Here is a 14,595-nt window from a genome sequence, read left to right as displayed (position 1 = left end):
GGGTGCCCTTGCTCCTCATCACGAGCGGTGCCAAAGGGCTCTCTGCCTTCATCCGCAGTGTGGGCTCTGCCCCGCGCCAAGGGCTCGGGGTCACGCAGGGCGGTGGGATCACTCTGCCGGGGTGTTTGCCGTGTCGCCGCAACACTTGGCGTCCGGCAGAGCCCCAGTGCCTCCCGTGCACCCTGGGGTGCAGCGAGCCGGAGGGGAAGGGCGGTTTGGTGCTCCCGGGGGGCTGCTGGGATTTGGAAGGGACGGTGGCTTTAGCATCCCCGGTGTGCCTTGAGGCGCGGGAGGAAGGACCTGTGGAAAAGTGGCTGCTGACCCGGCTGGGACGGGCTGTGCTGGGGCATGTGAAGAGCATCGTGGTGGCCAAGGGATGGGATTTGAGGGCTGTGCCCACGGCACGTTGGGGTCCCAGGGCACAGCGGGGTCCATGGGGCTGTCAGCCGGTGGGGCCGAGTCTCAAGGGGATAACGCACTCTTTCGGGCCCCGGCTGCCGATCCAGCCCAGGATCAGTGTTGGGCAAAGAGCCATTCCCCGATCTCTGGGTGTTTCAGCAATGCTGCTCTGCCTCCCTCCAGGAGCCGGGAAGGGCCGGAGGCATTGCAAGAGCAGAGGCCGGGGGCGGTGGGCTGCGTACCAACACCAGCTCAGCCCCCCAAAGAGCCAGCGGCTCCGCCGGGGCTCAGCCGGGTCGGGGGGGACCGGGGCGAGAGCGGGTGCTCTGGGACGGCAGCGGTGCTCAGCGAGGCTCTTCCCCGCGCCGCTCCCCCGACGGTCGGTTTAGATTTTAGATTTTTAGACTATTTTTCTGTGTTGTATGAGGCTGTGAAAGGCAAGATACGATCTCGGCTCAGTGTAGGCAGCAAACGCCCTCCCCCGCCCTGCGTGCCTCTGCGGGATGCTGACCTCTCCCACACGTGAAAGCACCTGAGGAACCTCTGGAGAGCAGAGGACTTTGGTGGACACCCACCGCCCAGGCGCCGCGGCTGAGCCACCTCCGGGCCGCCTCTGCCACCGCCGAGGTTAGTCAAGCACCAGCCGCAGACAGAAGCAGCTGAACTTGTTTCTGGTTTCTGAAAGACAAACCCAAGCCAAAAAAAATCAAAAATCCCAGGAAGAGTCTTCAGGCTGCTCCTTCTCCAGGTCCCCGCTGATGCTGGAGCTTTGGCAGGGACTGAACTTGCAGCTGCCTGAATTCGGAGGGACCCGGAGTATCGGGGCACGGTGGAGGGTCGGGGGTGGCTGGAGAATCTCTTCCAGTCAGCAAAAAGCACTAATAAAAGTGCCAGCTGACAGCAGGTCCCTCTTACGGGATCGCCTGAGCTGTCACTGGTGGTTTTGGAGCACGCCTCGTGTCACTGGGTCAGTCGCGGAGCCCAGGAGACATGGACGGCTCTGCGCATCCAGCCGGGCTGCGGACAGCCCCCAGTGCCTTAATGGTGATTCTCCTTTGCTGAGAAGACCTCGCGCAAGGACAGGCGTGTGGTTAATTCTGCTTAAAAAATGTGCGGGTAGTAGAGTTGCTCTTATCTCATTGGGGCGCACCCCCAACCCCCCGAGTCCAGCAAAGCAGGACGACATTTCGTGGCGCAGCCGGAGCAACACCGGGGTGGAGCACGTCCCAGTGTGAAAACAAATCCTAACCTGGGTGTTCACGCTCATGCGTTGTGGCCCCGGGGACGGCCCCAGGGACTTTAACAGGTGGATGTGTTTTGATTTCGCTTTGTTTTTCTGCTTTTTGTGCCACCGCACCATGGCGTGGCTCTATTTACTTATTTATTTGCAGAGGTGCCAGCCCGCCGAACAGAACAGAGCGAGCTCACGGGGGAAAGAGGGGAAAAAACCCATCCCCCTTTGACACTGTCTTCCCATGAGACCGGCTGGGGCTTTGTTTTAAAGGTGAGCTGTGGAACATCGGTTTAAATGACAGCAGCAATGGTGGGTTTGGAAACAAACCACCGAAGCCGTGAGGGTGGGTAGGGGTCCCGCTGCTTCCCAGGGCGGGGGCAGAGCCCAGCCTTCCGCGAGAGGGAGAAGGGGCCGGGGACGGTCCCTACCTGGGGGACGTCTCATCCTGATGCCGGTGGGTGAGAGCCCGGCGCAGCCCCTGCATCCCTCTCCAAGCCGCATTCCCCACGGCCGGCCGGCGGCTGGAGAGCTCAAGGGCCCACACCGCCAAAATCCACTGGAGAATCTCTCCAGCACTGACTTTCTATCAGCTGTATTTCCTTCATCAGTTTCAAGCATAACATTTATTTTAAGCACCTCCTGGGGTGGAGCACAAGGGCGGCATTCCCCCCCGAGGCGCAGTGAGGGACGCTGCAGCGATGTGGGTCCACAGGCGCTGCCCCAGTGCCGACGAGGAGAGCGCTGCAGGTCGCCTTTAGCGAGTGACCCAGGCGAGAGCTCAGTGCATTCGAGCATCGCGCCCCAAAACCAAACCCGCCTGTTGGGTTCATTACCGGGACTTGCTTCGTGACAACATTACCCAAATATTTCCTTATTAAACCTCCCAGCATCCAAACACGCACCGCTCTCCGCCTGGCAGGTGAATGTGCTCTTACAAAACCAGGCTGGAGAAGCCTCACCAAACCGCAGGATTTCAGACAGCTCTTAAAACAGAAGATGGTGTCCAGCTCGCTGGTGGATGGTGGAGGAGCGCTGCGCACCCCGGGGCGCTCTGTCCCAGCACCCACTGCCGCTGCTGCAGCATCCCCTTGCCCCGTGATGAGCTGGGGAGGGCAGTCGCCGTCCTCTAGACCTCGTGCTGCCAGAAAGGAGTCTGACAGGCACATCAAGGCAAATGGCTGGAGACAGGTTCAGCAAATCAAACATTTTTAAACTGAAAATTTTGGCCTTTTTTAACTCGTTTGAGGCTGGCTCTGCAGACATGAGCGGTCACGGAGCTCCCACTGCACGCTGAGACACTGGATTTCAACAGTTAAGGTACCACACACACCACTTGACCACTGCAATTTCCAGACTACAGCATCAAATTGCCTAAAAATTGTTTTTTTGAAGGTGGAAACCCTATGAAATGGGAGGAAGGGCCCAATTCCCTGGCTGAACACCGCAGGGGGTCATCCTTGCGCGCTGCTCAGCTTCCTCCTGCCCCAGGTTGATGAGCTGGGGAGGGGGAGCGCAGGCAGAGAGCACCCACGCAACAGCCCGGCACAGCGGTCCGGAGCAGCGGTGATGGCCACCGGCGGCGAGGCACGGGCAGAAGACAAGCTCTGAAAAGATCCTGCTTTTGTCTTAGAAAACTTCAGTTTTCTGGGGAGGAGGAGGGTGAACTGGGACCCCAGGCACCTGCTGAGAGGGATGTGGGACAGGGTGGAAGCCCAGCTCGACGGCAGGCACGGCCCAAAGGGAGTCAGAGCTCAGCTCTGTGACCCGGAGAGGTTTGGAACCGGGCAGCCCGGACCTTCACAGCTGAGCTATTTTTCAAAGCCCTTTTTAAGCTCAAACTAAGAGAGAGTTGTCTTTCATAACCAGAAGGAGAAATGAACTCCATTCAAGAGCGGCGATTTTTAGGTACTTGGATGATGTTGAAGCTCTTGGCTGAAATGCAAACTGTAATAAAATTGGCCACAAAAATATTTAAGGACCGTCCTCTAAATTTCCAGTTTTGTCATGAGAAAAACCTGGCTCTGGAGCCACCTACGGGGAGAGGGGGAAGGGGGGACCGGGCAGCTTTTGGGGTGCGAGAAAGGGCAAAGAGCTTGGGAAAGGGCTGGGACGGGGCTGAGCCACGCGTGGCTGGAGGAGGGCTTTCCCCACCGGTGCTCTGGTGGCCCTGGGATGGGCAGCACCGGCCCGGCCGCTCACAAAGGAGCTCCTCGCCGCAGGGAGACGGTCTGTCTTCCCCTTGGACAATAAAGGCTGAGGGTGCTCCCGCCGGCCCCTGCCGGGGACTCGCCGCAGCCGTTGCTTTTCTTCCCAGGTGGTGCGAAGCCTCATTGCACGTTGTGTTTCTAAATGCTTAAATGAGAGAAATCGATGGTGTGCGGAGCCTTCCCCAGAGCGCCGGGCACAGGCAGGGCAGGGCCGGGCCAGCCCCTGGAGCGGGATGTGGCCGTGAACTACAGCCGGCCAGACTGGTCTATTTTTATGACCCAAACGCAGAGAGACATTGGGATTAATCAGCTAGCCCACAGGGGACAAGCTAAGTTGGGGTTTAAATTCTTTGGTGCCTGTAATAACTCAGGTGAGTCTCTTTGTTCTTGTGCACTGTAATTTTTCATTTGACAGACGGCGTCCCTGGAACAAAACAGCCAAACAGCCGTGTCCAAACACACCCCGTACCCGGGCAGCCAGACCTCGCCAACCCTCGCCTCCTCGCTCCACTTCACAAAGGCACACTTCCCCAGCGCGGGCGACTCCAGCAGCGTTTGGTTGAACATCGCTGCTCTGCGCCCGGCCCCGCTCTGGGGTCAACGCTTAACGCCGTCGACAAATGCAGCCGTTTCATCGATGCCCCCATGTGCCGCCGTGGGGGGCGGCGGGCTGCCTCCTCCCAGCCCGGGACGGTGCGGGGCAGCGCGGGACGGGACACGGCTGGCACGGCCCGGTCCCCGTCCCGGGAGGGGTCGGGGAGACGCAGCGCTCTCCTCGGCTTTCCAGGTGCAGGCGATCGGGTTCCCCGTTGGATTACAACGCGTAGTGTTACCGCTGCCAGCAGCAAGGACTCAGTTTTCTATTTTTCCTGCTCGCCCTGCTCCCCTTCCCCCCGGCACCAGGAGGCAGAAGGATGTGTCAGCTCAAGGCTGAGTCTAAAGAGGCTTATGCTGACTATTTACCTTTGCAAGGGTCTATTTTTGGCTGCTCAGCTGCAGCTAATTCAATGAACAGGGCAGCAATTCAGGAGAGAAGCCACATGAGGGTCATTGTTTCTAGGATCCACTGTACTCCTTTGCAGGGGCCACAAGCCTTGCTTCTTTTTTGTTCCTCGTTATTTTTTTTCAGCAGGCGAAGAGTGTCACAAAGGAAAAGGCGATCTTGGGGACAGGTCGGAAGAACCTCGGAAACCCGCTGCCCTGTCCAGCGTTTGACTTGTTGCCTTTCTTCCACCACAGAGGAACCCCGAGGTTGCTCCTGACCTTTCCCCACTGCTGCCAGAGGCTCCACACACCCTCCCATCCCCGCGCCCCCCACCCAAAACAACCTCGGTAGTTTGTGGATATCCGGTGTGAATTTGATAATGGCATCGGGAGTTAATGAACAGGCTGAGACTGGAATTAAACCACCCGGGATGTGACTGCAGCAGGCAAAGAGGGAGCAGCCCGTTTCTTTATTTACCAGCTCTGTCTCTGTTTCTCTGACTACTGCAAAGCGGAGTTCTGCGTGTGAGCGGAGCGCGCGGAGCTCCCCGTGGTGAGCTGCAGTAGAAAGACACCTGAAATCTCCCGCTGGCAGCGGGACCCGCGGGGGACACCAGGCGCAGGTGAGCTGGCCCAGGGGTGGCACGCTGGTCCCGGCGATGCGCTCCCACGCAGCTGAGCACGGCTTCAAACAGAAAAAAAACAGCTTTTCCCACGTGCTGGAAAACTGCAGTGCAGAGTCTTTAACTAAACAAATCCTGAGTGACTTCCACATTGCTGAATGACATTTTAATAGTGGAAAAATAATGCTAAAAATTATCTACTTCATCTCTTCCCATTGTCTTCTACTGGCTGGGAATGACTGCTGCAGCAAAACCAGCTCCGGATCTTCTGGTGGGGGTTTGCTGGTGCCTCCCAGCCCGCCGCGAGCAGCCGGAGAGCCCAGGAAAGCTCTGCCCACCCCGTGCCCGGCACGCAGAGCCCGGCAGAGCTGCCCACGCGCCGGCCGCTCCTCGGGCAGCGCTCCCGGGGAGGCACTGGGCCGCTTTGGCGCTGGCAGATGAGCCACGGCGGCGCAGAGTCCTGGCGGCGATGTCTGTCCCGTGCAAGGAGGCAAGTGGCAGCAGGCGGTGGGTGCCTGGCTCCTGCTGTCCCCGTGGGGAGGTGACGCCTGCCCGCGTACCACCAAGCCGTTCTGTAGGAAGATGCTTCTGGCATTTTCTAACACGTGGTTTTTCTGACCCTAATTCAGCCGCCGGCACTCAGAGCTCATTTCTAGATGAATACACGGAGTGCTGCCGCACGTGCCCAGGCTGGGATCAGAGCGCAACGCAGACCCAGCACCCATCACGCCTCTCGGTGCAGCTGCAAAAGGAGTGGCTCAAGCTGCGGGGACGGTGTCTAGCCACGCGCTGTCCCCAGCTATAGGGTACGGCACCCAGCCTGCACAGCAACGTACCACACCAACGCCTCACACAAACTTTTATTATTCACTGAAACATCATAAATCTCAAAGAACTCCCTGCTTCACAGCAGAGCAGCCACCGGCCCTTACACGAGGTGTCACCTCCTACAACGCCAGCACGCGCCCGCAGCCTTGCAGCCTCGGCACTTCTCGAAGCCGGGCTATGGGGCTACTCTGGAGGTGTGCGACGCTGCAGGAGGTTTCACCATTGCTCTCATCAAGGGGAAGGTTTTCATCCTCTGGATTAAAGGCACACAGATCAGGAGCCAAACTGTCCTTCTGCCAGACAACAGCCACTCTTTGGCGCAGTGCCCATATAGGGTCAAGTCTACTTCCCCGTCCCAAGGCAGCGTGCACTTGGTTTGTGTTGGTTTCACGCAAAGCACCCCAGTTGCCAGCCTCCCTTCCCAGCAGCTATGGGGCAGGCGGGCTCCACAACAGGCTCTGGGTACAGCCTCGTGGAAAGACTTTCAGAGGAATTGTCAGATGCGGGAACCCGCTGCGGCACTACACACGAGGACACGGGGTTTTCCACATGTGCTGCTAACAGGACCTGACAGGCAAAGCTGAAAAGTGAGCAGGGACTCCACCCCCGCCAGACCAAGGCAGAGTTGAACATGAAGAGCAGCGCGGTTGAAGTGAGAGGGAGCAAGACAACTGGGAAAGGCTGCAAGACTTCACACGCCATGCATGCAGAGGGATGCAGCAAAGCTGGTACAGCCCACTGTCACCTCGTCTCCTTTTTCATTCTTGGAAGGAAACGATTCCCCCGGCTCTGTTTGGCACAAGCGCTGGCTCAGGACACACATTTGGATGCCACTGAACTGGGTAAGGACATTTGGCAACGCGGCTGTGCACAGGGCCCAGCTCCACTTCCAGTTGGCAAATTTTATAGAAGATGAGGGGAAACACGATGTCCTTTCAAAAAATACTTCAAGGGAAACCTTTATCAGAGACAGAGTTCAGCAAAAATGACTGCAACAAACCAAGCTGCATTTTCCCTTTGGGATGGGGAAGAAGGTGCAATACCGGCAGTAGCTGAGGAGCCTGCAGCCCTCTTGGAGCGTCTGTGCTACGGCCGATGGGAAAGATGGGTAAGGACAGTAAATAGTAATTGAGAAGAGCCAAAGGAAACACATTGGGAAACATACTGGAAACAACAGACTTCCATAAACACGTGTCTAAAGTCTGTAGTTGTCAGCATAAACAAACAGATTTGCTGTAACGTCATGAAGAAGTAAACTTTGAAAGGTGTCTGTGAAATACCCTGACTATGGAAGAGCAGTGCTTTAAGACCTGTGGCTGTACACTTTCTGTACAAATGGAAAAACAATCGTGCCAGCCAGTATACCATTTAAAAAAAAAGAAAAGGCGAGAGACAAGACCTTTAGGTGACCAGTTCTTCCTCGCCAACAAACGGATACCTTCCCGGCAACCCCAACAGTCTGAAGTTTTATTTTTGGCAGATTGTAATTAAAGTGGTCTTTATGGCTTTAGAGAGAAGCCACTAAGCTGCACGTTTTGGTTGAAGCAGAGAGTGCATGTGTGTGGTATGTTCTGGATGAGGGGACGTCGCAGAGAGAGGTCTTGCCACAGCTCTGCTCCTTCCACCTGACCCACAAACGCTGCTGGTTGTACCCGGCTCTCTTCAGCATTCTCATTTCTCATCAGCAAGTAACAGAGTTCTGGTTGCTAACCAGTCCAATCCCAGAGGCAGAATAAAAACTCCTTGTTAAGACCTAGAAAAGCTTTATGTTTCTAACAAAATCAAATCCAAACACGTGCAAACACTGTTCCTGGTTTGATGCATTTCGCTCAGGTTCCACCACCAGTGCACCGGACTTTGCTTTCCCTCTAGAATGATTTCATCCCTTGTCCATTCTCCACCTTTCAGTTTTCTCAGGAGCCTTGACAAGCTATCCCTCCATTTTTGTCTTCAACATTTTTCCTATGCACATCCTTCCTGCCCTTCCCTCTTCCGCCGTCACACCCTGTTCCTCTACAGCTATTTTCGGAAAGCAAAGACGTCCCGTGTTTTCAAGCCTCTCTTGCCTTCGCTTCCTGGTTTAGGAGAAGACACTTCCGCCAGTCCCCCGTACGGGCAGCTCTCGGACTCTGGGTGATGGCCAGAGCACTCCACAGCGGGGATGAAGCCACTGTCCCACATTCCTGTCCCACACAGCTTGCAGAGGTCATGCAGGCTGCAGGGGATGCGGGGCAGCAGGTGGAACTGATAGAGCAGACTCCTCGCCTGGAGGGGAGAGAGACAGAGTCATTCCCTGCGCACCAGGGGACGAACATGGAGAGCAGGGGGAGCCCGTGGCCTCCTGTCCCAGCCTCCTGCCTGGCTGCCTTAGAAGAGTCAAAGCTTCAGCAAAGCAGCATCCCCCCCCCTGAATGCAAACCTGAAGGTTACACGAGGCACTGGGGACACCGCCAGGTCACAGGAGCTGCAGCACACCCCACGGCCTGCAGTCGCTCCCAGCCCGAGGCGGACTGAGGACCGTGGCATGAAGACCAACAGCTCTGTCTGCTGTTTCCCTGAGCATGTGCAAGGGTTATCCCAGCCACACCGTTACCTTCTAAGCACTCTACAACTACCTCTTATTTCTGCAAAAGTTGTTTCAGGCAAACAGCACCATCCCACCCTCCCAGGATCTAGACAAGCAGGGGGATACAGGAGATGTGGAAGATGAAGCATCAGCCCCTGATTTTCTCAATGCTCTGACTCATCTCTTGGACCCGAGACTCAGCCCACAGCACACACGGGCATTTACCTTCCTGAGTACAAGTTCTCCGTTCATGTGCATAGCCAAGTTGCCAAAATGCAGCAGCATCTGGTCAGTGGCCAGCTGTTGTTCGATGACATCATCCCCATAAATCACCACGATGGCCACACAGATAAAGAGGTGGAAATAGTCTGTCTGCAATGAGAAAAGAGGGGCTGGAGTACAGCAGGTGGAGGCAGCGGTCGGACTTAACCTCCCCACTCTCCACGAGCACGTCCTTAGTGAGATTTTTTGCTCCCTCCAGTTCTGCCTAGTGATATACAGAATGTGCGTTATTAGTGAATTCTGAACCACAGCTGAGCCAAAGTCTTTTCCCTTTACAACTCGGCAGTGAGGTTTGCACCACAGCTTTCAAAGCAGACTAGTGATTTTTGGGAAAACATTTTTCAGCTGTGTAAGAGACGTCTGAACTTCAGAAGTGGATGTTCAGCACTTTCTGAAAAAACTCCTTTTGGCCCCTGGACATCCTCAAGTAGGAGAGGCAAGCGTCCGTCCTCCTGCTACACAGCTAAACCTCTTCGATAGTTACAGACCCTCTGTAACACTTATTTATTTTGGATACTTTGCTACTAAGAGCCTTTATGGAAATTCTGCGACACTTGCTGAGACGGTGAGGATTCAGCAAAGGACACCCTAGTGCCCGAAGCGCGCTGTGCCCATCCCAGATGTCTAACCTGATAGTGAGCCCAGCACGCTTCCCACATGCGCAAAGCCTCAGCATCTGGAAATTCACGTTTGAAACAGAGGAGGATCCAACGGTGACAGAAAAGCATCTGCAGGCCATCCTCTCCCAAGGAAGAAAGGTGCTGGTAGAAGCGTGGGTGCATGAGCCGCAGCAGCTCTCGCAGGTACATCTGGAAAAGATGCTCCAAGCTGAGCCACTGCCCTGTGCCCACAGACTCGCGCTGCCCTCACCCACCCCCCCGGGAGCCCCGCACCGGCCGCCAGACCTGGGCTCCCGCAGAGCCGGCCGTGGGTCTCTGCTCTCGCAAAAAGCTCCGGCCTGTTCATTACAGCACAGCCAGGAGCACACTTGGATCTCTCATTAAAGGCCAGATCTCATGGGCCACGGCAGCTATTTCACGAGAAAGGATGGAGGGTGAAAAGAAAATCCCATGACAATTCACAATCCCATTGTGAAAAGAAAGAAAGGGAGAGATTCGGGCTGGGGAAAGCATCTAGAGCCTTAAAAGCCAGAGAAAAGAAAGGACATAGCTATCTCTGGCAATATTTCATTTCAATAGAGGCCGAGCAATATGGAAGTGATTTTGGAAAGTCTGACTATACAGGCACATTACAGTGCATAAATCTGTACATTAACTAACTGCACCTCACCAGCAGCCTCCCATGGGGTTTCTACCACAAGTTTACCGCTTTAAATTGGTGCCATCGTGACCTGGACAGGATTGTTCAGGTTTAGAATGAATTTTTCAGGATCTTAACCAGCAAACAATGGACACTCGTGTTAAAACCTAGAAAGTTCTCACTTTTAAACAAGTTCACCTTATTTTAAGAAACCCTGTCAGATAGATAAGGCTTTTCATTTGGAGATAATTTTAAAAATCTATTAAAAATATGAAGACCTTAAAAAACCAACAGAGGGCTGCGGCTCAATCAACTCCTCTGCCGCATTCACACCAAATGCCCCAGAATCAGGACAAAAATGAACCAGTGAGTCTTCACTGCCTGAGAGAAGTATGAAGACAATGCAAGCAGCATCCTAAATACATTTGATCATAAAAGATTCCTTGAATCAGCACCTTTTAGCATAGTCAAGTCAACTTTACTCTGACAATTTATTGGGTGTAACTGTCTCCGGAGTGCCCAAATCACCCAGGATCAATTTTATCCATCAGGTATTTTGTGGTTGTGTTGGAGTGTGATTCAGCATGCTGGAACCCAACAGCCCGGATCACTGCTTTATGGCATTCTTCTAATTTGCCTGTGGAGAGGAGAAGCTAAAGACAGGGCTAAAGGGAGCTCAGCGTTCAGCCTCACCAGTTGTTTCTCCATATCCTCATCCCGGGGTGAGCTGATGAAGATTGTGTTCTGCATCAATCCTACAAAGCACCAGAAAGTATCTGACTCATCTAGGACCTCCGCCAGGAGCGGGGCAACCAGGTCGGACATCCCCTGGGAGTATCCAATCGTTGGGTTAAATACTGCATAGTTCAGCAAAATCCTCCTGGAGAAGAGATGCAAACGGAGAGGTGAGACACTGAGAGGGCACGTCACAGCTGAGCGCAGCGCCCTGTCCCTTTACCCCAACTCCCACCACACCGTCTGAGACAGGCAAAGTGCAGAAGAGCAGCAGATCACTCCTGCCGTCTAAAAGATTAACTTGCAATTGCACCCAGAGGTTTGTCAACTTTTGAGCACCTGTGCAGCATGTTGCATCCCACACAACAGTTTCCCTAGAAGAATGATACCTAGAAGCATAACAAAGATACACTAGCACTATACGTAACTGGAACTCTCCTTTTTTTTTTCAGGATTACAACATGTTTTATCAATCCAGAGCGGCTCCTGGATGGGCAACAAGAACTCCGAAAAGCATGCAGCAGCCTAAGACAATGGATTTGAACAGAAGTCCTTAGGCTCCTGTTTTCCAGCTGCAGTACAGCCTGTTGGGAGCGGTGCAGTAGGAACAAGCAACACCGTTCATCTCAGGTAGAACGACATGCAACCCTGGTGTACGGTGCTTTAACACGTACAGATAAACTCTGCTGCAAACATCACCCAGTGAAATAAACTCCAGGAGAAGGTTTTCAATATAAAAAGAAAACGAGAATTTAAAAAGACTAAGAGGAGAGAAATGAAGGGCCCATGGGATAGGATTGCTGATCCCTACACATCCGTGAGGTTCCAAGCCACACCGTTAGATGAAATTCAACTGTTTCATAGGCACACGTTTACAAGTCACACACCCATGAAGCAGACTCTGGTGTGCTCGTCCTCCGCCCCGTTGGGAGAACCACAGACCCAAGCAACTACCCACAACCCCACTGCAGCGCCCATGACCCTCCACAGCCGCAGAGAGCTCACACCGCTTCTGTGCCTGTGGATGCCGGGAAGGTAGGTGGTGGGAGTAGGGCTACTATATCAAGAAGTAAATACCCAAAGCAGCAGTGAACGCACTGGGGAAGAAGCCCTTGGTTTTGCATCACTTGGTACAGTCGCTATACGCATGGTGCTCTTCAGCACTCCCAAGGCAGCGCCCTGGGCAGCCTGGGCCAGGGGGGATTACCAGGTTTTCTGTACATTCAGTAGGACACGTTGTCTGGGACACTAGAATTAGACACTTCACCTCATAGTTTCCACGTTTGGGTTGTCCTCCCCTCGAAAGAACTGGTTGCTGCGGTCAGTCCTCACGACGTCTTTATCTACCGTGAACTGTACTTTACGCCAAAAATCCTTCTGTTCATCTGGAGTCATTGAAAGCCTGGAAATTGAGCAGCAACAGGAGTAGGTTACCAAGAGAAGAATATGATCGCCACAAGGAACAAAAAGCCTTATTTCAGCTTTAGTTTGCAGAGAAAAACTATTCCTGTACAGAGTTTTCTCATCACCTGAAAAACAGACAAGCAGGTTTGTCCAGAACAGCAGATATTCTGTCCAAACAGATTACTAGAAGGAGCCTCCTGGGTTATAAATGGGATGACACGATGTGTTTTCTGCGATAAATTCCACTTGAGAAGCAGTTGGACTCTGCTCTCCACTGCTCCTTGTGGGTGGCACACCAGAAGTCACCACTCCGTTTTGATTGTCTCCTAATTAATAACACTACTCTCCCTCTCCAGCTTAAAAGTACCCACAACCAGTTTACAACGCACAGTTCTTGCAGTAATAATTTCCTTGAATTAGATATCCCTTCTTTTTCCCTATTTTTATATCCAGATATATTTATAAAGACATATAAGATCCCGTTTTTACCTTCAGCATTCTAAACCAAGCATGTTCAGCTTGTAGTCCTGCCTGCGAGATAAGCTTCCCTATGTGGTACTGACGAGCCCGCTTCAAGACCCCAAGTAAGACAACATTTGAGCTGTACGGTACCAGCTCCAGACCCGCAGGAGGTCAGCTGTGCCTCACACACCTCCTTTGCCACTCTCTCGCTTCTCCGCTCCAGGCAGCTTCTCCTGAAGCCAAGGAGGCAGAGACTCCGTACCTCACCAGCGGCACTGGTGCGACCTCAGGCCTGAGGAGGGATGAGCAGGGGAGGGTGAAGCGGCTCCGTTACCTTTTCTCCTGGATCTCAAAGTACTCTTTCCTCTTCCGCAGCCTCAGCGCCTCCCTCTCTTCAGAGGTGGACTCGTAGCTGTAGTAGTGCAGCAGGAAGGGCCACACCTCCCCACGGATGGAAATATCAATCCCACCAAAGAAAATGGCCTGGAAGAAGGAGCAAAAGTTATGACTGGTACAGTTTTAACATTCCCCAAAACAGCAACAAGAAACTGCCCGCTACTATGCTTTGGTGGCTTTGCAGTTCTCTCCTGACAAGTGACGCCTTGATTCAAGCTCCTGCAATTTGCACATGTTTAGAGGGAAAGTGCTGGCCTTCTATTCCCAGACGAGACACAAATCGGGCTCATTTCAATGTCAATAACCCCCCCTGGAGAGGCTCTATGATTAACGTGTCGTTCTCATGTCACGGCTTAATCCCCAATCTTGGAGACACTGCGTTTCACTGCAAACTTCTCTCTCAGGACCTGGACCCAGTGCTCCCCCGCAAGCCCTGCCATTATTCCATACAGTAATCTCAATTTTTCTTTCTTTGATTTGCTCACACTGCATTTCGCGTCTAGCACAGGACACTGCGGTTTCCTAATTCCAACCGGCATTAGAAGCCGGACAGCTCGCTCGCCTCGGGCAGGGAGATGCTCTACCACCCTGCCTGTCGCGGACTCATCCGCAGTCCCAGCAAGAGCTCCGGCCAAGACCCATACACCAGTCTTTACACTCTCAAATGCCCAGTTCTTGCCCCCAGCATGAAAGCAAACTCTTGCAGCTTCTGCCTGGGGACTCACTCCGCGGCAGGAGCGAAGGGATGAAACGGGCAGCAGCCACCCCTCTCACCTTCTGCAGCTTGTACTCCTCCTCCACCTGCCCGGCTTCATTCAGGTGATGGAGCCAGGCAGACACATCAAGACGCTTGTACGTGTTCTCCTCCGGGTGGGTTTCTGAGGAGGGCAGTTTGGGACGGCGGATGGAGAACTGCATACACGTTTTCTCATCAGTGAGCTGCTGAACGGGGGAAAGCAAAACAGAAAAATTGGAGGCAGGAGCCAGAGATGGCAGCAGAGTATGAAACCCAGCAATTTTCAGAGCAGGAAAGGCCTTTTGCATGGTTCGCGTAGGATTAAGCACTGAGGCGCTGCACTCGGGGAGTTTTTTTTTTTAAATTCCAACCATTACAATAGCAAGAGTGATTAGAATAATTAAAAATCTGAGTACCACAAACCAGCTTCATCTTAAAAAAAATTGTTTCCATTCCTCCCCCAATCTTATCCCTGACCT

The 14,595-nt window shown here is 53.7% G+C and overlaps 2 protein-coding genes across 5 annotated transcripts in view; both read right to left on the bottom strand.

Moving 5' to 3' along the window:
- Positions 1–4,407, bottom strand: part of CBX4 (chromobox homolog 4) — a gene marked incomplete at its 3' end in the record, with an annotated part of 23,480 nt that extends 19,073 nt beyond the window's left edge. The window contains exon 1 of the mRNA XM_009886838.1: positions 4,303–4,407. Within this exon, the coding sequence (XP_009885140.1) occupies positions 4,303–4,407 (105 nt within the window). The remainder of the gene's footprint in view (positions 1–4,302) is intronic.
- A 3,802-nt stretch (positions 4,408–8,209) lies between these two features.
- TBC1D16 (TBC1 domain family, member 16) overlaps positions 8,210–14,595 on the bottom strand; it is a 25,872-nt gene continuing 19,486 nt past the window's right edge. For 3 of the 4 annotated variants that reach the window (XM_009886829.1, XM_009886828.1, XM_009886830.1), the window contains 7 exons: positions 14,155–14,322; positions 13,319–13,467; positions 12,386–12,520; positions 11,077–11,263; positions 9,753–9,932; positions 9,067–9,213; positions 8,210–8,540 (listed from right to left, as the gene is read on the bottom strand). In XM_009886829.1, the coding sequence (XP_009885131.1) occupies positions 8,295–8,540; positions 9,067–9,213; positions 9,753–9,932; positions 11,077–11,263; positions 12,386–12,520; positions 13,319–13,467; positions 14,155–14,322 (1,212 nt within the window). In that variant the 3' untranslated portion in view covers positions 8,210–8,294. The remainder of the gene's footprint in view (positions 8,541–9,066; positions 9,214–9,752; positions 9,933–11,076; positions 11,264–12,385; positions 12,521–13,318; positions 13,468–14,154; positions 14,323–14,595) is intronic. The other variant, XM_009886831.1, reaches the window with a different exon arrangement.

This window comes from Charadrius vociferus, unplaced genomic scaffold (assembly GCF_000708025.1).
Source record: "Charadrius vociferus isolate BGI_N301 unplaced genomic scaffold, ASM70802v2 scaffold1116, whole genome shotgun sequence".
Lineage (NCBI taxonomy): Eukaryota > Metazoa > Chordata > Aves > Charadriiformes > Charadriidae > Charadrius > Charadrius vociferus.
Note: the sequence above shows the minus strand (reverse complement) of the source record. Positions and strands in the feature narration are given on the sequence as shown.